The sequence below is a fragment of the Chelon labrosus genome (assembly GCF_963514085.1).
Source record: "Chelon labrosus genome assembly, chromosome: 3".
NCBI lineage: Eukaryota > Metazoa > Chordata > Actinopteri > Mugiliformes > Mugilidae > Chelon > Chelon labrosus.
This window is the reverse complement of record NC_140339.1, coordinates 23,542,829-23,565,742: the sequence shown is the minus strand read 5'-3', so window position 1 is coordinate 23,565,742 and position 22,914 is coordinate 23,542,829. Positions and strand designations below refer to the sequence as shown.

At 41.2% G+C, this 22,914-nt stretch overlaps 2 protein-coding genes across 2 annotated transcripts; one reads left to right on the top strand and one right to left on the bottom strand.

The window, feature by feature from the left end:
• Positions 1-1,288: 1,288 nt before the first annotated feature.
• LOC311486147 (C-type lectin domain family 18 member A-like) lies at positions 1,289-11,460 on the bottom strand (the record flags this gene model as incomplete). The annotated part of the gene is made up of 11 exons (XM_084541908.1): positions 1,289-2,908; positions 3,494-3,590; positions 3,730-3,859; positions 3,988-4,094; positions 4,502-4,594; positions 4,725-4,832; positions 4,915-5,036; positions 5,157-5,254; positions 5,338-5,571; positions 10,448-10,686; positions 11,337-11,460. The coding sequence occupies 11 exons, from the start codon at positions 11,458-11,460 to the stop codon at positions 2,791-2,793; spliced, it is 1,470 nt and encodes a 489-aa protein (XP_084398034.1). The 3' UTR covers positions 1,289-2,790.
• Positions 11,461-14,093: 2,633 nt separating this feature from the next.
• On the top strand, positions 14,094-19,729 carry LOC311485736 (fibulin-7-like; the record flags this gene model as incomplete). The annotated part of the gene is made up of 8 exons (XM_084541329.1): positions 14,094-14,162; positions 16,178-16,337; positions 16,436-16,606; positions 17,208-17,333; positions 18,121-18,306; positions 18,413-18,550; positions 18,862-18,997; positions 19,170-19,729. The coding sequence occupies 8 exons, from the start codon at positions 14,094-14,096 to the stop codon at positions 19,531-19,533; spliced, it is 1,350 nt and encodes a 449-aa protein (XP_084397455.1). The 3' UTR covers positions 19,534-19,729.
• Positions 19,730-22,914: the final 3,185 nt, after the last annotated feature.

Here is a 22,914-nt window from a genome sequence, read left to right as displayed (position 1 = left end):
ATAATTATTTACAGAGGTGTATTCAGGAAGTAATTTCAAATAACATTTAAAGCCAAATTTGTTGCAGCGTCTTCTAACTATCACATTGTAGGGGTAAGAAATAAAGCTGTATTTATATTTTGCTTACTGGAAAGCTATTCTTTATGTCGCTGTAACTGGTTTGGCACAGGTGACATAACAGCTTATCCTTTGTAGAAGTAATTCACATGCCCCTTCTGTGGCTGATTTTATCCTCTCTCTGCTCTTTCTGGATTTCTCTCTTACTTATTTTAAGGTCAAATGAATATTGTCTGTCTGCGTGGGTTCACTCCGGGTACTCCGGCTTCCTCCCACTGTCCAAAGACATGCTTGTTAGGTTCATTGGTGATTCTAAATTGGCCGTAGGTGTGCATGTGAGTGTGAATGGTTGTCTGTCTCTCTGTGTTAGCCCTGTGATAGACTGGAGACCTGTCCAGGGTGTACCCCGATGACAGCTGGGATAGGCTCCAGAATATGCAGGCAATCTGAGCTTCAATACATATTTACTGTTTGCCCCTTCTTTTGCTGCTGCTTTTTGTCCACAGATGGTTTCAAGGCAGCACATCATCACAGCTATGAGCAGCTTTCCCTTTTTTTTATTTTCAATAGTTCATTCACAATAACATGTACAGTAGACATCGTACATACAAGGATCCATGTACAATGAGTAACAAAACATGGAAAGTACCGCACATCTCTTTCCTCCCTTTGAGAGATCAAGGTCACGTGCCATCGTCCCATTGGGCAATGTGCTCTGCAGCTGTGAAATACACATATAAACACACATTATAGAACAAATACTAGGCTGTAGAGTTACATGAAGATGTCCACTAGAACAGAAACAGAAAAAAATAAAATAGAATAGAATAGAAAGATATAAAAAAATACCCACCACAACAGTGTGTTCAAAAAATACAAACGTACATAAAATAGTCTACAAGATGCACTCACAAACAATCCCATTCACAGACAGACCAAGACCATAATAAATATTAAATTTATTGCACAGGATTTTCTTTTAAGGTGTGTTCGATGAGGCACTGAATGGCTTTCGGGAAGAAACTGTTGTCTGGTGGCACGAGTTGTCAGGGACGAGGAGGTCAAACAGGTGGTGCCTGGGGTGAGAAGGACTATTTGAAATAATAGATGCATACATACTCAAATTTTAACATCGCCGACATTTATCTCCCATCCCAGACACTAGACAGGATTGACTCAAACGAACAAAAAGACATAAGATGGATAATCATCTTGCAAATTTTGACTCCTATAGTTGGGAATTAAGTATGTCGCACAAAAACAGGAAAAAGGAAAAACTGTGGAGTGTATGAAAAACAAGGATTGTGTCAGAAATTGCAGTTGTCCTCTAAATCTGCAAAAACATGACCGTGAAGAAGCTGTTAATGTGACACACACACACATGCACACACTTTAGTGTTTGCCCCAGGCTGTGTGACACCCATTTATCATTTTATTACCAATTAACACAACATGGCATTGTCGGCTGGAAAGCTCTGTGCGCATATAATCAGCTGAACTTTATTCTTTGTTGCTTTAGTGGAATTTTACTTTGATAGGAGAGCTGAGACAACTATTGACTGAGAGAGAGCATTCATAGAAGTTTAGCTTTGTTAATGACCATACAACTTTAGGAATAACTATTGATACAATCCAACCCCCAAGCCCCTTCTTAATCATTATTTACCAATCATGTTTTACACAAACACAGGCTAAAAAGTGGGAGACAGTGAATGGTCTACAAACAACAGATTGTAAATACAGCGTGTTAGCAGCGCTGACCACATTCAGAGCAGATCGGTCATTTAGCTACGAGTGATCAATACCAGATTACACACCAGACACTTGCAAAGACACACTCAAGTGGGCAAAACTAAACACCTGCCACCATCTCATTCCTCACGATCAATGTTGGTGTCCAAACACTGCAGGCCTTTGTGGAGCTGAAGTATATTGATTGCTCAAAGGTTCTTGATGGTGAGCACTGAGTGCCATTGATTTAGACTGAGTGGCATGCTTAAATGGAGATTCCAGTGGGGTTTTCGCATCAGTATTGGACACACAGGATTAACATTTTACACTTCACCCTGCAGTGATTACCAGCGGCAGACACTGGGATATAGGCAATGCTAAGTGCCTACATAAATAATGACTCTAAAGCGCAGGTGTAAAGCTGAAAAAGGAGAAAACAATCACAAATACAAAATCTCCATTTAGTGATATTTGCTTAACCCAGAATCAAATCACTCTGCACTTGTGCCACGTTGTTTCAGAGACAAAAACGCAGACTATGGACTGCAATGTCACAGTAATGTATTTACTGTCACCTCCAATAAGTGGATAAAAATGTCCAAAAATATCAATTACACAAAAGGAACTGGCCATGGCCGTGGGTCTTTTGGAGAGACAGATGTGTTTCATCATGAAGCCTAGAGCCTGGAGGTTTTCTGCTTCAAAGCAGCTGGTGCTTTGTAGACAGTGTAATGCCAAGTTTTGAGGGAAATGTGAGAGGACAATCCAGTCTCCCTTGCAAGACAATTGTGGACATTCTGCTGCAATAGAAGACATTATACTCAAATGGTATAAAATTCATTTACAGACGTGGTCGAACGGTTTTGCTTTTGTGCACATAATTTTAGACAGAAAAAGGCAAAAGCCTTTATCAAACAGTAGTGCTACTGCCTCCGAGCAGGAATTTCCACTAGATCACACTGAGTAATCAGAAACCCACCTTCGCCCCATCCACACATTCATTCACCTTATCCCTGAGAGAGCCTTACCGTGTTGGCAAATGTATCGGTTCCGGGTTTTACAGCGCTGGTCATTCCAGTTAAAAGCACTTAATGCCTGCAGCTCTACGCAGTTTCCAAAACTAGACATAAAAAGAGAAGCCGTGAGTAACAGTTCATGAAGGGTTCGCCCCGCACAGAGAGTTTACTGGCATGCACCGACCTGAGTGGGAAATTAAAATTATCTCTGAATATTTATGATCAACTTGCTAGATTGAAGCAGAAACACAAACAGCAGACTGACTTTTATGGTAGCTAAGCTTAAGGCTAACAAATCATCTAGACTGTATAGAGCAGATTTTCTTTTTTACTTTAGTGTTGGCTCAGTGAGATGTGCTGCAAGCACAGTGTGGGAAAAAAAGGATAAACTGGAACTATATAGGTTGAGGAGGGAGGTTCAGAGAGAAATAGAGAGACATCTAGTGGTGATGGTGAAGGCTGCAGCTCAGCCAACATCTTAGTCTTTCCTTGTTAAAAATTAAATCTAATTTCAAAACGAAGCACAATACTAAACTTTTTTCTGATTTTGTTGTAGCAGTCTTGAATACCACAGAAGAAAGCCATTTCTCTCTTTCAGCTTATCTGTTTGTTCAGATCCATTGCACTGAGCTGTCTCTGTTTATGATGTACCCAGTAGTAGCCAGTGCTTGTTTCTAAATGGCTCTTACCCTTGGTTGTCAGGTTGCCCAAAGGCAAAGCTGCTGAATAGAGGAATCTCTCCTGTGTCCCAACGAAATAAGTCTGCCGGAGGCTTATACGTCAAACCTGTGGAGTGGAAAGATAGTAGGTTTATCCACGCACCATCACTTAATAAAAACAACAACCTTCTCTGGTAAAGCTGTCTAGTGTTACAGAACATTATAATAGTTTAACATTTATTTATGTCCAAGACACAAGGCTGTACCTATCCAGAAGTTCCGTGTTTCAAAGTCAGTGTTAGTGACCTCGTTGTTTGTCTCCAGCTGACTCAGATAAAACGCCAGGATGTCCTGAACCTTCTGACTGTGGATCTGTGCCAGAATTCCCCCTAGTTCCTGGTGGTTTCAGCAAACAAAAGTGCAAACTGAGAGCAGAAAAAGTCTCTGCGTGATGATGTTACGATGTTCTAAGGCTACAAAGTTTGTCCCATTCTCTCAGTGGGTAGCACACACCTGACTCTCACCTGACAGTGACTTTTGGCTCCATAGTAGGTGTCAGCTTCTGAAGACACCATGAAGCAGTTTCCATCTATCACCACATCACAGCGATCAAATGGAAACTGCACCTTCTCTACTGGGACAAAAGCAACGAGAATACACCGACAACATCCTGCTTGGCTCACGTGGATTAAATTTTCAGAAATATGTTTGGGACCGTCATTGTAACAAATCTAAATCAGTTTACTAATTTGTTGCCTGCTGAACCAGAAGATATGATTTCAAAGAAAAGAAAATGAGCAATTAGAACTGTAAATCTGTTACTTTCACTTAACACATAGTCAATTTCATATCCCTGCTAATGTTCCTCGATGCAGCCGTCAATGAGTCCATTAAAATAAATAAAGAATGTAGCAGCAGCCGGATTGATTTCCTCAGTATGTGTGTGGCTGTTCGTGCTATTGAAACCTGAAGCCAATCATTGTCCTACAGTAGACTCGCTGAAGTGTATAAAAACACGACGAGGCACACTGCACTCACCTGCACACTCAGCACCACCATAGCCAACATCACACAAGCAAGAGCATTCTTCTTCTCTGAAACGGCCGTGCACACACTGCACACTGCACCGAACTGGAAAACAGACACAGTGAAACGTGCGTCTCCGCTCTCTCTTTTATATTGAATTGCACAAAATACACCCAATTTAATGGAGGATGATAAAAATATGTACGGTGGAATGTCAGCAGGTGATAAGCCGTACCCTGGCAGAAGCGTCCGGTGAAGCCCGGATTACACTTGCATTTGCAGGATGAGACGTTAAGATGGCCGTGCTGACCGCAGCTCATTCGACATGGGTTTTTTGGAATCTCTGGTGACGACAAACAAACATGAGGGTTGCAAAATTAACATCTGGAAATCTGATATGTGCGTTTGTGTGTGTGCTATCTTACCACATAATCCACCTATATGGTCCCACAGTCTAAAACAGCCAGACATGGAAGAGGTGCAGAGGGAGCAGTATAGCCCTGACTTATAGGGCGTCACCAGCCGACCATTCACCTCCCAGTTACCCCTACAGCAAAACGAGTATTTACTGCAGAACACTAAGAGGCAATCTGACTAGATCTAGATGAGCAGCAGGTGAATCCATAAGTACATTTTCATTTTGGGATGAAAAATGTGTAATTATTACCCAGGGTAATATGCACAGACAAATATCTCCCAGACGTGTCCGCCTCTCTGACACAGCTGGCTGGCACAACCCAGATGACTTGAAGTAGCCCAGACCAGCTACAAAACGACAGAAGGTTTGGAAACATCAACTCTTTTAATGTAAAAATCAGCTGTATACGGAGGACTGACCACCGACTGACCTGCGTATAATGCTGACAGGTGGCATTCCCTCTGCATTGCCCACTCAAGTAGAGAAAATAATTTCCCTCCTCAAACCATCCGTCGATGATGTCAGAGAATGAATCGACACCGGAAACGGAAAGATGTGTGTTCCAGCCGACGTGATGGAGAGATGAGGAGTGTGTAGGGGAGGAGTCTGTGTGACACAGTGTGGCCCTCTCCTTAGCAAGTACGGCCAACTTCTCATTCCACTCCTGGGGATAAAAACATTATTTAATAGCATGGCTGCAAGGCTTTCATTTTTAACAATTACCGTACGAAGAAGTTATTTGAATTATTTGACCTTTTACAACAGTACCTCACATTAATCAGCGTGATTGAGAGCAGAAGCTAATGCTAGAGTTACATATGGTATTTGTGTTTCAGAAAATGTTTTAAGCATCTATCTGTTCATTTAATTATAGTGATTATGTTTAAGAAGGTCAGAGGTTTAAAACTCTTTCTCTTGTCAGTTAAGTGAAAGTGGACAGACAACCGTTGTTAAAGGCCATTGGTCAGCTGCCAGACATTTCTAGCAGAGGTTTCAGGACATTTTTACTTTTTGGAAATGTTTTATATGTTGAATATAAAGCAAGAAATGTACATTACTGCTCATTCAATCATTAAATTACAGGTGTCTGCTAGACTTTAAGCTGCACTTCAAATCTGGAATAGCAGTCATATTGGTTCTTTGTAGATACTGACACTAGAAAAAAAAAACAGTTAGGAATTGAGTGAGTTCATTTACACACTTCGAGCAAAGTGTAGCAAACAGCAGGTACGAGGCAGAGGTGCTGCCAGTCTATGACTGTCCTACAAACACAGACTGACACTCACTGTATGCTACACTAGTATAAACACTTCACGAAGTGGCACCAGGTTTGGGTTTCCTGCAACTTCACTCAATTAACTAGTACTCTCACTCCTAGAAAGGACAACAATATGAAGGGAGTTACAGGTTCAACTTAATAATAAATGAATGGCGACTCCTCGCACCACCACCCAACCTTTTCTCCCTTATGCCATCAGGAAAACAGTTCTGGAGCCAGGACAATGACACTCAGCAACAGCTTCCTTCCTTAGACCATCAGAACAGTCTCCCTGCTCCAAAGACTCACTAACCCATACAACCACAAACTCCCAACATTGCACAAGCCACTTTCAGCCGAGATGGACACTTGCACAACAAATATTGCACAACTACGCTGCCTGGTCAAAAAAAAAAAAAAGTTGCCACCTGGATTTAACTAAGCAAATATGTACGTCCTCCTATTGGATAATTAGTGCATGGGCGATTATCTTTCAGCTGGCAACAAGTTATTTAACCCCAACTGATGCAATGAGTAGCTTCTTATTATTAAACAACCATGTTGAAAGACACATCCCGTGGTCGTGGAAAAGATGTTAGTTTGTTTGAGAGGGGTCAAATCATCGGCATGCATCAAGTAGAGAAAACATGTAAGAAGATTGTAGAAACTACTAAAACTGGGTTAAGAACTGTCCAGAGAGGCAGATGAAGTGATGCACCCATCATGCCTAGTTCAAGTACAAGCCTGTGGGGGCAGTGCTATGATCTGGGGTTGCTGCAGTTGGTCAGGTCTAGGTTCAGCAACATTATGTGCCCAAAGAATGAGGTCAGCTGACTGCCTGAATATACTGAATGACCAGGTTATTCCTAAAATTTATTTTTTCTTCCCTGATGGCACAGGCATATTCCAAGATGACAATGCCAGGATTCGTGGGGCTCAGATTGTGAAAGAGACTCTCCCATCATCAATACAAGATCTTGGTGAAAAATGAATGCAACACTGGATGGAAATAAATCTGATGAAATTGCAGAAGCTTATCCATATGCCAATATTTCACACCTCTGTATGTTTTTATTAACATACTGTATTGTGGAAGTGACAATAAACACTACTTGAACTTTGATGTTGTGGGTTTGTCTCTAGAACGAAAGTAACTTAACACTTTTAATTAAGCCTATATAGACGTAATTTAAATGGGTGAGTTATATTAAAAAAAAACTGGTTGTCTTGAATGGAAAAACTAACAATGGATACCAGAAGTGTTTTTGTACCAGGCTGTAAACATGTTTATGTCTTCTGTTGAAGTTGGCAATTTTAATTTAATGGGGATTGCATCACTTATGGAATGAGGCAATTCATTCACGTAAACACCATCAAGCAGCCATGCGAGGAGCTCGAGAGGTTGATGCTTGGTAAAAATGTAAAAGGTTCACCCTAGAGTCAGTATTTGATTTGTCCAATCTGGCCTACTGTAGATATTTGGTGGTGTAACACGGCAGGCTCTGTGGAAAGAGAACTCACTCCTTGACATCTCCATTCTAATCTGACAAATAAGAGCAGTAAACTCATACTTAGAAACACTATATTCAGTTTCTTCTAATAAAAATGCTCCTGTCTATCATGTCACCTTTGCGTTTGTGCTGTCAAGTAAAGATGGTTGATTCAAACAACATTTTGAAGACAGAGGTCATCCCAGGTCTGACACTGAGTGTTGAGAAACATCTGAGGGCCCTTATGTTCACTGCTGACTCTGCTCTCTGATGTCGGCCAGCCAAAGGCTCTCCTGACACCAGAGGGGTATAAGGTCACCGGGCAATATGTCATCTGAGTTATTTCATTTTATAGCATGTCATGTTGTATCAGCTGTGAGATGTGATTGTTTCACTAAGAGCATGAACAGTTTGTGTGCTTGTACACGGCTCTGCCTTCTTTGTGGCACCATCAAACACCTCTATATGGACGTACATCTTTTTAGATCATTTTGTGAAGCTTCTTCTTACGTTCTGAAGAATAGCTCTCTCCAAGCCTAATGATGTTAAAATGAGGTGTTAGAGCTTGGGAAGTTCTGGGAGAGATTAGTAAGATAATATCTCCAAAACAGAGGTCATTATTTACATATCAAAAGTAACTACTGAACTTTAATTTCTGTCTTCGTGAGCGATGATGTGACCTCATAATACTTCTTAGCCTACAGAGCTCAAAGGAAACCTGCAATCGGGGCACTGGGAGAGAAAAGGAGGAGCATCATTCATTCTTGAAATATTAGTATTTTATCTCACCCTAAGAGAAAAGCCTAAAGGACTATATGATAATCACTTCAACACAATCTCACCACAGTGCTTAGTGGTTCATTCCTGTGTGGGGGAAAAAACCCCTATTCAGATATTCACAAACACAGCCGAAGCCTTGAGCCTTTTAACGTTTATCAGTAAAGCTCTTTAATATGCCTCTTCAGCTCGGCAAAGCTTCCTCCGAGGGTTTTCACAGGGAAATTACCTGTAATACCAGGGTTGTGAATGCAGAATGATTATCCACGTCCTCTTTTTCTCATTACTGCCTTATCAGTTGAGAACAGTTCTCCAAGGCTGAGGAGCAGTCGAAGAAAGGGGCTCAGTCGGGCTTTGAGGATGTAATCTAAGACAAAGTGACAGTTTGCCCTGGCACAAATCTCATATTAGGCCCACAAGGTTTTTAGTGCATTGTGAGTCTCATAATCCGTCATTACCTCTTGGTCATAATCACATGCAGGTAAGACAGTGGTGCAGATAAGTAGCGTATGGCACAGCAATAGATGGACTAAGATAGTGAGACAGTTTAGAGCTGATGTTTAGCTGCTAGGGAGATTAGAAATACCTTAGTCCAAATTTAATGTCAAGAATTACTGGACATCCAGCAACACCTTGCTGTGACTCCCCGGCCTTTTTATCATTATGACATTCAGAATAGGCAATTAGATTTGAACTATGTGTGTTTGTGCTTAGTGACAAACAAATGCTGTTTATCTGTATTTGTCTTAAACCAAACTCCTTGGTGTCAGTTGGCCACATGTGCAATGGCCACAAGACTTTGTGCACTGCAAATGGATTTTGGCTTCACCCTTACGTTTGACGCTATCACTCAGTCTGCAAGAGAGCAGAACAAACAACACTGCCATTTCACACTACTAAGACTACCAACACTGCAGAAGAAGGAAGCTCAACCAAAACACATTATTATTCATGTCTTTGTTTCGTGATTTCAGTTTGGAAAACAGGAATATTTACTCAAGGACCAACGTAAACTCAAGTGCCCGTCTTGGTCATAGAGTAGATGCTGTCATGGGAGAACCAAACACATTTTATTGATTAAGGACTTTGTGTGCAACAAGCCAAGTTTCTGCACTAAATGTTGGGGCTGCAAGCCTTTTAAAATTGTTGGCTCGCATCCATGCATGTCTGATCAGTATGACTGACACCATCCTCATTGCTGTTTTTCTTTTGGCCTTGAAATGGGAGCTGGAAGTTAGTTTGAACTCAGAAGGATATCGATTAAACTACATGATCAAGATATGTTTTTTGATCATACTTTTCATTCAAATTTGTTAGAGCTGCAGCACTGACTCACAGTTATCATGTTGTTTTTTTAGCCTCTAAATTCTGATCAGGCAGAATATATAAATCTGTAGTTTTTCAGATCTCACTCAGGTCTGATGATTAGGATGAAGAGACTTAATGAATTTTTAAATTCTCCCTAAATCAAGCTCCTGCTGACTGTATTCTGTGATGTTTGTCCAATGGAGGGTTTTTTTTTGTTTTTTTTTTTTAAAAAAAAGCCTTTGGGGATAAATATAAATGAACATATGGACTTTTTAAGTATAAATCTTTTTGATGGCAGAAATTTTGACTTGTTACAGTAGGTACAGGTTTATTAATGAAGGCTCAGTTAGATTAATTGTCCCCGTAAGGCATGACAGTGAAACAGCATTCATAAAATCAGGACCTGCCTTAAGTGGAAATGACATACCTGCAAAAACTTAAAATGTCTGTCTTGAAAGGGTTTGTTAAGGCAAAAAACAATCTTTCTCCAGCCTTAACCAAGTGCTATGTGCCTTAAATGAACCTTCCTAATAGACTGCTTATGAGCCTGGTGTGATTACTGTATATGTACTGTAAACCTGAGCTTCCAGGTTTTAACATGAGCTGCAAATTGTCAAGAAAAAGGATACTTCTGAGCTCACATTTAGGCCACGGCAAACTCACCATTCAAATATGCACAGAAAAGACAGACAATAGGTGCCACAAACCATTTTTTGCATGTTAGCTGCCATGGGCTTGACCCGGCTGCGCAGTCTATTGTGCTGGGCGACAATCTGTGAGTGCTCCCTCACCCCGAGCCCTGGAAGGAAACACAAATGCTCGGTTAGTATATACTGCTGTCTGCTGCTGCTGTGGCAACAGAATGCAAATGCGCTAGTGGGATGTTTGAGTTGATGTCCGAGACGGAGACATAGCGTGACAGGTAGCTTTATGTGGCAGTGTAGTTATGTAGTTACAAATGTACAAATCAAGTCTTTAAAGTAGAAGTTATACTTGTTTAACATACTGTATGTCCAATGTATGGGTTAAATATTTATATATAAATGAATGTTTCTTTGCCCTCTGATTTATGCTAAATTCTATATTACTTTAAAATGATCCTTACATTATTGAATGACTCAAACTATTGGGAATAAATCTTAAAAAGTTTTGGATCTGGCTTCAGTAAGGACCATAAAGTTACTTAGTGGATCTGAACACTTTATAAAACAAAGGGATCATAATTCTGCCCCATGTTTGGTAACATACCATCAAAATGCAAATGTGTGAAGGTGATGGTACACTTCTACATATAGTTGGGTAGGGGATGCATTCACAGAATAATATTGGCAGCAGCAGACACATCTGTAGCTTAAATTATTTCCATCTGGTTGGCAACATGAGGCAACAACTTTCACTCATAAAACCTTTCACTCATAAAAAAAAAAAAAATTCACTTATACAGTTCTCAGACTTATTTGCTGTAATTACATTTACACCAAGAAAAAATAAATGAATCCAAAGTATTTAAACGGATGAAAATCACCCTTCACTAGATTACTGTCCCTCGTGGCCACCTGACTTGCGCACAGTGTGAAGCGTGTTTGCGTGGTTTACCGGAGGTGGGGAATCTCTGGAGGTCCGGTGCTTCTGCCACGATCCGGTTCGCTGAGATAAACGGGGCCAGAAGAAACAATAAGACGAACAGGTCCAAACCCCGGGGAGCCGTTACAGACAGCATTGTGAACTCCTGGACTGGATCGTCCTCCACAACAGTGGCCACTTGCTCACAGTTATCCTGCCTCCCTTCTCTCCCCCTCCTCCTCCCCCTCCTTTCTCTTCACTGGCTTAAGAGTTTGCACCTCGGGCTGCAAAGCGCATGTCGCAATTCAAACCTGGACTGCAGACTTGCTGAAGAATGCACTCAGTATTTTAATATACTATTTATTTATTTATTTTTTAATTATGCACGTTTCGTTTTAAAGCAATGTTAAAAAAAATAAATAGAAAACAATGTCTGCCCTTCTGCTTTACAATGCAGGTGAGAGCAAACTGGATAACAGAAAAAGACTCACATACCGTATCCCTGCAGATGCATAAGGAAGAAGAAGACTTAGTTTTGTCCATGGAAGTAAATGTAAAATATAATGAATGCACTTTACAGGGTAACCTTTACAACAGAAGAGCAGTGGAAGCAGAGTGTCAGTTTAAGCGTCCTTATTGCAAAAGTGCACCGTTTGTGTTACATTTTTATTACTGCATCAGTATTACTCTTGTAACTTTGTGTTTTAATACACACTTAAATGCATCTTTAAGCTGATTGTTGATTTGTGCCAAATCATAGTCTGCAGTTGTAAAGTCAAAAAACAATTATTTCCAGTGGAAAAAAAATAAAAAATGTGTTGGGTTACGATAGATTACATACAAATTCACACACACGCAATAGTATATTATTACAAAAATCGTCTCAAACTTGTATTTGAGTAGCTTTCCTACTTTCCACCACTGACAGCAGGAGTGGAGTTACTAGCGGACAGTGAAGGAAAAACATTGGGTTCTCCAACTTAATGACAAAAAGAGTGCTCAGCCACTATGACTGGGTCGTACATGAGTGTTCATCTTTGTTATTGATAGGAAGTTGGTTTTGAGGGACCGATGTCTGTCTTTCAGATGAGTCACTGCAGCTGAAGCTTCATTTCTGAGCTGTGTGCATGATGTACTCTTACACTTATTAGAGCGGAATATGAGGTGGCAGAACTTTTTTGTATCACGTAAAAGCCAGGATGGAGCTGTCTGTGTGCCTGTTTGGATATGGTGACAATGGTTTTTTTTTTTTTCTTTTATGGACCCGCCACAGGAAGCATGACTCATGATACCCACACTGTGGGGTGATTCAGTGACTGGGGATGACTGCAGCGTGGCACAATAGGCTTTCTCTCTGACACCTCTCCACTCTCCACTGGGCTGCATGTATTTCCCACAGAGGTTTCAGACCCCAGGCTGTCCAGTTATTCCTTATCTCTTTGATTTTGCAGCATCTGTTCAGGACTGTGTGACCCCGCTGAGCCAAATGACAGCCATTCACACAGTCTGTTCTGTGCTCTGTCTAACATTGCCACTCGCTAAGATGATTCCTCAGGTAAATCCAACTCATAGCAGCCCTTGTTATCACAGTGTGTCCTCAATACACATTACACTTTGAAACCTCCTGCCATGGCTGTACACACTGGAAACAAAAATCCATCTACACAAAAACGTTTTTCTACACACCATATTTTCACCACTTCATTTAAATTTCCCACAAAGACAGTTTTGTTTGTAGCACCTCTGCAGTTTCACTTTCTACACAACTGAAAAGATGATACAGATATCTAGCAGAGTGAAGCTCACAAGGTACTGCAATCAAAGAGCTATACAAAACTTGCTTACCTTGCATACTGCTGTTGACTAGGCGAGGTATCTGATGTCTTCATGTTGGTTGGTAGTGATATTTCTTTGTTTGGTTAGCTGCTGAGTGGGCCATACAAGCCAGCAGCATTAGGTTAGTTTATACTTCACAATGTTTGAATTATCCTGTGCTGCTCTGTGGGCCTACAAGCCAGCAGCATTTACGTAGTTAATTTAGATTGTAGGTTAATCGTCATATCACATGACCGTAGGTTTGTTAGGGTTTCTCAGTTGGACGGGGCCTCTAAATGTGTTTTGCCTGGGATCTTGGCACAAGGGATTGTAACATCTAATCCTGTGTATTAATGAATGTGGTCAGCCAGGACATATGTAACCTACCTGATCAAAATGTCTCATTGGAAATTTCTGTACCTCTTCCCACATCAACAAATCTTTAATTGATGTAGCCAATTTATTAGCATTATATGAGTGACAGATTTATTAGTGTTAAATGGTAAGAAAAAAATAGGTAATTTAACGTTTTTACAGCTACAAATCATTGCGCTCATCAAAATGACCCTGACAGGCCAGAGTGTGAGAATAATCTGTTGTTCTGTTAAGTCCAGCTATCGTATATGCACGGTACAGGAATGCACACATGCAGAAATTCCTGCAGAGGGCACAGCTTCTCTGTAGATCCTCTCAGACATTGAGCTGCTTTGAGCAAAGACCAAGTGTAAGTTAAGGGACGAAAATGTGGTCACATTTTTCTTCAGATGTCTTTCGCTGATTGGCTCCTCAAGAGTAAACCCAGCATTTCGCAACATTTAGCTACTGAAGCTTTTCCACTGCTGACTGTGCTCCTTCTCTCACCCGGACTCCCTGCACACTCTGAAGGCTGCCCCCTCCAAGTGCACACTGCTTGCAATTTCTAACGCAACTGAAAAGTGATTATCGACTGCGCATTGGACTGGTATTAGTGGGAACATGACTGCGTCAGCAGGGATCGTCATCACATTGCTGTGTTTCTGTTCACTCCCTCCTGCTTTTGGACAGGTAAGTGGCGCAGTGTTAATTAATAAGGGAATGAATGCATTTGATTCACAGCAGAGGGCCTTACTCATTTTTATGACATTATTCCAAAAGTTTAATAATTTTAAGTTTAAAGTTCTGTTATTGATCAGTATATGTGTCGGATAGTGATCATGTATGCATTAAAAGTCATAACATCACAAATCCAAATAACATTCCCTCAGTTCTGAAGTACACAACAAAAAGTTTCTCTGTGATGCCAAGGAAAATCACAGTAGGACCTGTGATTTTCCTTGGCATCACAGAGAAACTTTTTAACAGAGCAAACCTTGAGTCGCACCTACTTTGCACGCAAGCTTGAGAAACAACATCCCAGAGGCTGCAGTGAGTGAATTCACTCACTATATCTGTGCTGTGCTTCACTGCAAACCTGTTAAACATTTCCATGAAGCTGCATCTCTGTGAACGACTCTCTGTAGGACTCTGCATGCATGTCTGTCTGTGCATGTATTTGTTTTTGTTCTACTGAGAAACGAGCAACACCATCATCAAATTCCTGCAGTAATGTCAGTATGATGGTCTAGCTCTTATACACTGTATGTGTGTTGTATGTGTTGTATGAATAAGTGCATGCTGTTCAAATAAGATGAGATCAAATAGGACCGTAGTGTAATTTTGTGCTCCAGCACTGCATGACTCCACACTGTGGTAACATCACCCAGTTCACATGAAGCCATGTGAAATGTCGCCTAGCACAGACAGAAAGAGGCCTTTGACAGATACATGATAAACACCAGCCACCACCCCCACAAACGACTGAAGCCTTTCCAAACCACGCTCCGGTCTAAATAAGAAAGGTGTTTTCAACAAATATTGACTCTTCTTACATAACTCCTCCTGGATGAAAACGCTAATTGGTTGCCTGAAAACATGCATGAGACGAAGGGGCAGGTGGAGAATGAAGCTGTTCAATGAATGAGTGTAATGAGGGAAAAGGCCGAAAACATGTTTGTGCCACTCCCTCTGCCTTCCAGCCAATGAAAAGGTTTGAACACAGGTGATGTTTATGCAGAGGGATTTTGCAACCGACTGACTGGCCCCAAACTGAGTCAGTAATTACTCATAATCTAAGATGTATACCATTTGATATGGTCCCCTTTCCTAAAATGACTGTGGTAGTTGCATAACTTTATGTAAAGAAGAGTTAAACCATGTGCATGAGATCACACCTCAAACCACATCACAAACATACACTGTTTCTGTGTTTGTGACTGAGTTACAGGATCTTGGCTGTTACCTAGTGAGATGAATGCTAGTGAATACATTAGTGAACACTTCACCAAACATATTTCTAAGCATTTATTAGCTTACATGCACTAAAGCAGCATCTGCTTTGGTTACAAATACAACTATGATTTCATTTTGTACGGGAATTTTTAATCCCACAATAAGCATACTGTCAATTTCACAAGTGAATATAACAAGTCAGTAGCTAGACTGTGGAATCAGACGTCCATGTGAATTTTAATATGCACATAAAAAAACACACACGCAATTTAATTTTAATTTAATCTGATAAGGAAGAACTGAAATTTTAATGGTAGATAGAATCATACGTCTTAAAACAGTGAACAAACAAAGATATTCATCATTTTTTTATGGGTTAAGTGAAAAAGTTTGAATGAATAAAAGTTAGTTCTAATACATCACTGGCTTGTGGTCTTATGGTTTCTCACTTTGGGGAGTTTTCTATGTTGATAAATATTTATTTTTAGCTGATTTCTAAGCCAAAGGAACAGCTTTTCTGTATTCATGAATTCCACAGGGAGCACATTCGGCTACTCTGTAGCTTTCAGAATCCAAGCACTCATATTATAGACAGGATAGTCCACCACGCGCTCCCAAGGTTTGGGGGACTTTTGTGGATGGTTGCAACATTAAGAAACATTTCAGAGGTTGATGAATGGAAGTACTTGCAATATTGGGATCTGCTCTTCTAAATATTTGTGAATTTAGTGAACTGCTCTGTTTTGTTCCAGGACTGTCCCAATAGGCAGGAAATACAAGGTTCTCTGAAGCAGGTCCAGAAGCTTCTGTCAGCCCATGAAGCCTCTTATCTGCAGAGTCTTCGCAACCTGAAGAAGAAAATTAATTTACTCCAGAGCAGCGCAGGGAAGCAGACCACAAAGGCCATCAATAGTACGCAAAAACCCCTAGAAAGACTGATATGTTTTAATATCAAAATATCTACTGCTCTGCTTTTTATTTTGTTAATCACTGTCTGTGTCTTCTAACAGGTACCTGCCCAAAACTGGACGCACCTGTCAATAGTAGGAAACTTGGCAAGTCACAAAGCGTAGGCCATGAGGTTCACTTTCTGTGTGACCCTGGTTATGAACTTGTCGGATCAGAGACCAGGCTTTGTCAGGAAAGCCTGACCTGGAGCGGCCAGCAACCTTCCTGCCAGGGTGAGAGCCTGAAGTCTTCCGCCGTCCGGGATGCTTCATTTTCTCCACTCTCTCCTCCTCATCGTCTTCCCACCAGTGTTTCTCTGCTTCCTCTCCCCAATCTTCACTATCCTGTTATCTAACCCTCAGATCACTTTTACAATGCTGTCATCGTCCCCTTTGTACCCTCATGCTTTCTCTACCCATGCCTCTTTTTGTGCATCATGCATGTCACCAACTTTTTTCTATACGGAGATACCATTCATATGTGACCCATGATCATATTTCTTTTTTATGTACTTTGGTCGTTGTCTCGTGAGCTTTTTGAATGCTGTGACATGTGATATTCCAACCTCTATGTTTTCTGACAGCTCGCTGTCTTTGAGATAACGACTCAAAGGCTGTTTGATCAAGATGTGGATTCCCCCCCACTTTGCTGCACCCAACATTAACCCTTTCTCCATTATTTCCTCACATTTCTGTCTAATACATCCATATGTCATGATGTCATGTGTTAGATTCAAGCATCAAAGCTATTGAGTTGCATTTGTCCTTGTATCTCTGACAAGTTTCAAACACCAGAGTTCTTTTGAATAACGTTCTGTCTGTCTATTTCCCTCAGACATCAATGAGTGTGCATCCTCTCCCTGTCTGAACGGTGGGACGTGTATGGATGAGGTGAACCAGTTTTCTTGTGTCTGTGCCAAAGGCTGGGCTGGAGTTACCTGTCAAAGCCCTGTGCCAACATGTACGTATAATACACTTCATACTGGGACCACACACATGTGTTGGAGATGTGTATTGATGTTCATATACCAGGAATGTTTGATCCTCATATACTGTATACTGCAACAAACAAGTACCTCAGAAGGCAAATATGTTTCACACACCAGTATCCAAATCCTTTGAGTCTGCTGAAGGAGACTTTGACCAGGGGTTTGGCTTGCCAGTGCAAGCCAGTGCTACATACCACAGAGTGGTTTTTATTGGATTTTAGCCTAAAAGTCCGGGCAGTGCTGCCTGAGAGGCAGCGGCCTGTTTCCTGATGTAGTTGAGTTTATCTCTCGGGCCCAGTTTAGTTTGGTTTTCATTTAATATTCCTTTGCTAACGAACAGTCAGTTTGTTGCAAGCTTTAAAATTCAGAACTTAGAAAGTAACAGATTTTACAGTTAAATGAGCAGTCTGAGAGGCCACAGCAGAGTTTGTATTGATATTCTTTTGTTGGTGTTGTTCCTTATCAACTGACAAGTACACTAATATTGTATACCTGCATATTTGTGACGGCTTCATGTTGCTGCCACTGATACAACCCAGTCACTCTCTTCTTAAAGCTGATACTGTCGCACGTCAGTGCATCAGTAACGTTTGTCACATACTGTCAGCTGAATAAATGAAGTCTGAACCTGAATGAATGTCTTAACCCAGGGTAGATATGGGGAATAAATTAGCAAAAATATGCCGATGGTTTAGACTAACATGTTCTGAAGCAGACCACATCTGTTTACCTCTGCTCTCTTCTGACTTCCTCATTCAGTCTTTGTCACCATGACAAACACCTCTGCCGCCTCCTCCCCAGCCACCGCTGCTGCTGCCACCTTACCAGCTGCCACCACCGGGCCCTTTGTCCGTCCTTCTCGTTGCAGTTTAGTGCAGGGGACCACCCACTGCACCTGTGAGCCAGGATTCACCATCTCTGGAAGAGACACCAACATCTGCACTGGTACACCTAATATTTGCCCTTTAATCAAAGGACAACGACAAATTGAAACAGATATAAGGTTTCCTCGTGAGTTGTTTAATGTGTGTGTTTGTGTCATGCATTTTAGACATAGATGAATGTGAGCTGTTCCATAATGGACAGGCCGGGAGACTGTGTTTACATGCTTGTGTCAACACCCCTGGAGGATATCGCTGCTCATGTCCTGCTGGGTACAACGTGACTCGCGATGGACGCAGCTGTAAAGGTGCATATATTTATCTGTGTTGTGCTTTGACATCACTTTTCACTTTCTTTTAGGCACCACTCAAAGTATTTCTCAGGATAGTTGCTGATATAGAGTGGATTTCAAAATAAAACTCAAATATCAGTACCATCAGTAGTAAATAACTTTTTTCCCTGGGTGATCATAAATATAAGCAGCATAGGGGAGTTTTTGTTTTTAATTGTACTACATCAATAATGTCATCAATTCCAGTTCCCCAGATAAGAAGTGAGAATTAATCTTGAGTCTGAATGACATTTTTTTCTGCTGTCTGTGTTTCTCTAACCTGACAGATATTGATGAGTGTGCCACCAGACAAAACGACTGCACAAAGGACCAGATGTGCATTAATACGTACGGTGGTTTCCAGTGTGTTCGTGTTGACTGCCCCAAGATCCCTAATGCTACATATGTCAAGACGTCGCCGATGTGAGTATTATCCTTAACATGATTTTACTGCCACTCCCCATTGTGCAAATCATAATGATTTTGTTCATGTGAGCGGCGAACCTTGACAGTATTAGTAGTGTGATTCCAGTCTCTCACTTGAATCCATTCTTTTAGCATCACCTTTCCTCAGCTCTCATGTATTATTTTCCAGGCGTTGTGAACGTAACCCCTGCCCTGTGGACAACAAGGCATGCGCTCAAACCCCAAACTCCTTCTCCTACCACCACCTGGCTGTTGTGTCCAACCTGTCAGCTCCTCGCGTCATGTTCAGAGTCTCAGCTTTGCGTCCAATAGGTGACACGCTTCGCTTCTCCCTGCTGGGGGGAAAGCAAGCTCGCCGCCACTTCACAGTCCAGCGTTCAGACCGCCTGACGGGTCAGCTGATGCTGGTGAGCCCCGTGCAGGGCCCTGCCACTCTGGAGGCCGAAGTGGAGATGAGTGAGCTGGAGAGACGAGTCCAGCTGGGGAGGTACATCACCAAAATCACCATGTTTGTTTCCCAGTATGAGTTCTAAAAAGAATGCGAGTATTGGCCAAAGATGATGATTATAGAAGACTTGGAACGGCAAAGGAGCACTTGACTGGAGGACATCTCTAATAATAAGCTGGGCCAGGCAAAGAGGAAGACAATACACTCTAAAATGAAGATCTATTTTTGTAAATGCTATCTTGACATTTCTGGTAAACATACTGCACATGTGTCACAATGCGTGAAGATATTGTAATCATCTTTACTATGTTTTATGTTTTATTTATATTCTGGTGTGCGTACTAGTTTGGTAATAGAACTAGATTAATCTTGACTCCAGTACGGTCATTAAACGTCATGTAAACCATTAAAAGTTCTTGTCTTTCATTTGTCAATTTATACAAGTGTTGAGAAAGATGTTTGGTCTAATCTGATGTTTACATTTTCTACCCTCTCTGCCTTCTGAAATAAGCAATCACAGCAGTCAGATATACTGTAGGCAGTGATACATGTAAGGAAGGGTTGTTTAACACTTCAGTCCCGGCAGTACAGAGCAACGCTGTTAAACAGACCAGCCAAAGATCGACTGGTGAAAAGAGCCACTGTGTCCCTACAGTGCAGGAATAACTTCAATTCAAAACAAGTACGCACTGAAAATCTGCGCGTCTCACGCACCCTGAAAGTGAAGTTCAGTGCAATCATTTTCTTTCATGAGAACTAGTGGAGTTTAAGGGAAGACATCAATCTATTACTCCTTCCTTGCACAAATTTCTCTCAAAAAGAACACACACCAAACTGCACCTGAATGTAGTAGACAGAGAGTAGTTTCACTGGAGAGTAACAGGATGTCTTTAGTTGCAGAGAAGGCTCAGTGACACCACTGAGGGAGTTCTTGCCACAGGATCCTAAACTAAGATTGCATGCTGAGTGAAGGAAAAAAGATGCACAGAGATAGTGAGGCAGACAGAGTGATGGATGAATAGAGACGATTGAATAGAAGACAATTCAGGCCAGCCAGTAAGCCAGTGGCTGAGGTGCAGGCTGTATTAAAAACTGCTGTCTTTATTACCACCACATAATAGACCTCTCACTGCTCCTCAGTCAGTCTCTCCCTCCTCTGTCTCAATGGAAGGGTAGGCTAAAGGGGCACTGAATGAGAGCTGTTCCTTGTGTTTGTCCCTCAGGGATCCACCAGAGGTGATGATTCACTCTTAAGAGTTCACCCAAACTCCTCCTGTCCTGTCAAAGCTCCCTTTTCCAGCACCTAATAAAACCCTCCTCAACTAATCTGAAGCTTGTTGTTCTTGTGTGTTACTTCTGCATTGTCTGGCCTGGTGCATAACAGCTGCTTACACAAATATCTACAAACTGGGCTTTGAGGAAGCTGGCCTGTGGGAGCACCTGGCCTTCGGTCTGATGTTTTGTCTGCTCTCTCCACTTCACTGTCCTCTCTTCTCCTCCCCTTCGTAACCTTATCATATTACAGCCACTTTCTCATCGTCCTGTCCCCGTTCCTCCAGCTCCGCCAGATCTCTCCAGTGTGGCTGACTCATACCGTGCAGATAAGAAAATGACTGAAATGAATATCCTGATCCGAGTCCAGTGGCAGGGGGTACTGTCATCGGAAACCAGCATGCTCACTTTCATTCTTGTTCATTTTCACTTTGACAGCAGCTTGGGTTATAGGTTTTGACAAAAAATTAAAAATTAAAAAAAAAGTCTCCATCTCATCTGAGTTTAATGGAACAAAGGTGGGAGTGATGGGGTCGGCTGAGGCTCCAGGGAGTACAGGCAGGACTCATTCAGTCTGGCTTGGGGCCATTCAACACGGACATGCAGTTTGATGGGAGGAGGGAGGGAGAGTGGATCGCAGACAGTAGTACCTATAGCTGCTGCGATTGTCACTAAGGTTAAGTTACATTAAATTAAGGTTAAACTGGGAGTATGTGAAGATACATGGTGACAGCCTCTAATCCCAAAGAATACGATGGATCAATTAGGCAAAGACCCGCATGTTAGTTTATTGTTGTACCTGAATCTTGTATACGTCACTGCAAAAGAAAACCTGTGTATGTCAATGTACAATTTCAAACTATAATGTAACACTGCCCCCTGCTGTTCACAGTTCAGAAATCGACATAGTCATGCCATATGTCAAATATTATTTTACAATTACTATACTATCCCCACTATATCCATCACAAATTTGCAATGTTCTGTCTTTATCCTTTTTGTCTGTCTTTCCTGCATTAATTTATTTACAAGTTTACTTATTTTCTCACCATCTCCCCTTCCCCACCCTCACCAGATTCACTATGCAGGTACACAACTCAGCACACCGATAAACACACAGAGTACATAAGCGTCTACGTTTTGTAGATGTCCTGTAAGTATTTCCGTTGTTTCTGCTAAATGAAATAAAAAAATAAAGTCCGGAACAAACCTGGTTTCAAATAGAGAAGGAACAATACACAATGTGCATGATTTGTGCATTAACAAACAAAGTGAAGTAACGTAACACACTGAGACAGGTTGTGGGTGTGACCTGTGTTAATGTAACATATTGTATATTGACACATGCTGGTGGATAAAAGTCCATGCGTGTGTGAGACGCATGAGAGAGGGGGTGATTGTTTAGGATTCCAGTCACAGAAAGGAAGAAACTGTTCTTGTGGTGTGAGGTTTTGGTCCTGATGGACTGCAGCCTTGAACCAGATGGAAGTGACTAAAAGAGTTTGTGTCCCGGGGTGAGAGGGGTGGATTGCAAGGCCTCCCGCCTGCCTCAGTGTCTGTGGTTTCATTACTTTGGAGTCTCTCATATTGTCACATCACGAGCAGAGAACTTAAGGGCAAAAAAAAGTTACATTTTAATTTTAATTAAACTTTGGGACTGTTTGACTATGTATAATTTAAAAGACTGGTGTACTTAAATTAACAGCAAACTGATGGTGTAAAGCATTCAGTACTGAAAGTTAGAACATGACTGGCAAAACTAAGCCCTCGTAATTCATGACCTCTATGTTGTGCATTATTTAGCAAAAAAAAAAAATGAATAGCAAGACTTCAATAGTGGAAGAAAAATAACTTTAAAGAGCGTGTCTGACTTAAAATGTCAGGGTCAAAAAATATTGGATCACAGAAACAAGACTAGATTTTAGATTTTAGAAGAAAGAAAAAGTGAGTCTGCTGAGATGGAAATAAATGGGTTACATTCATACATCTGGAGCTGATGAGAAATTATAATCAAGTAAATTATTATTTGTTTTGCATGTGTTTCCAATATAGGCCCCTAAAATACAGCTTACTAAAGTGTAACCAACACACACTAGGAAAGTCACATTTAATGAATACTGATGACAGCAGAATGCTGAATATTCTACTCTGTTCATTAGGCTTGCTACTTCTGTTTTTAAACGCCACTGTGTTA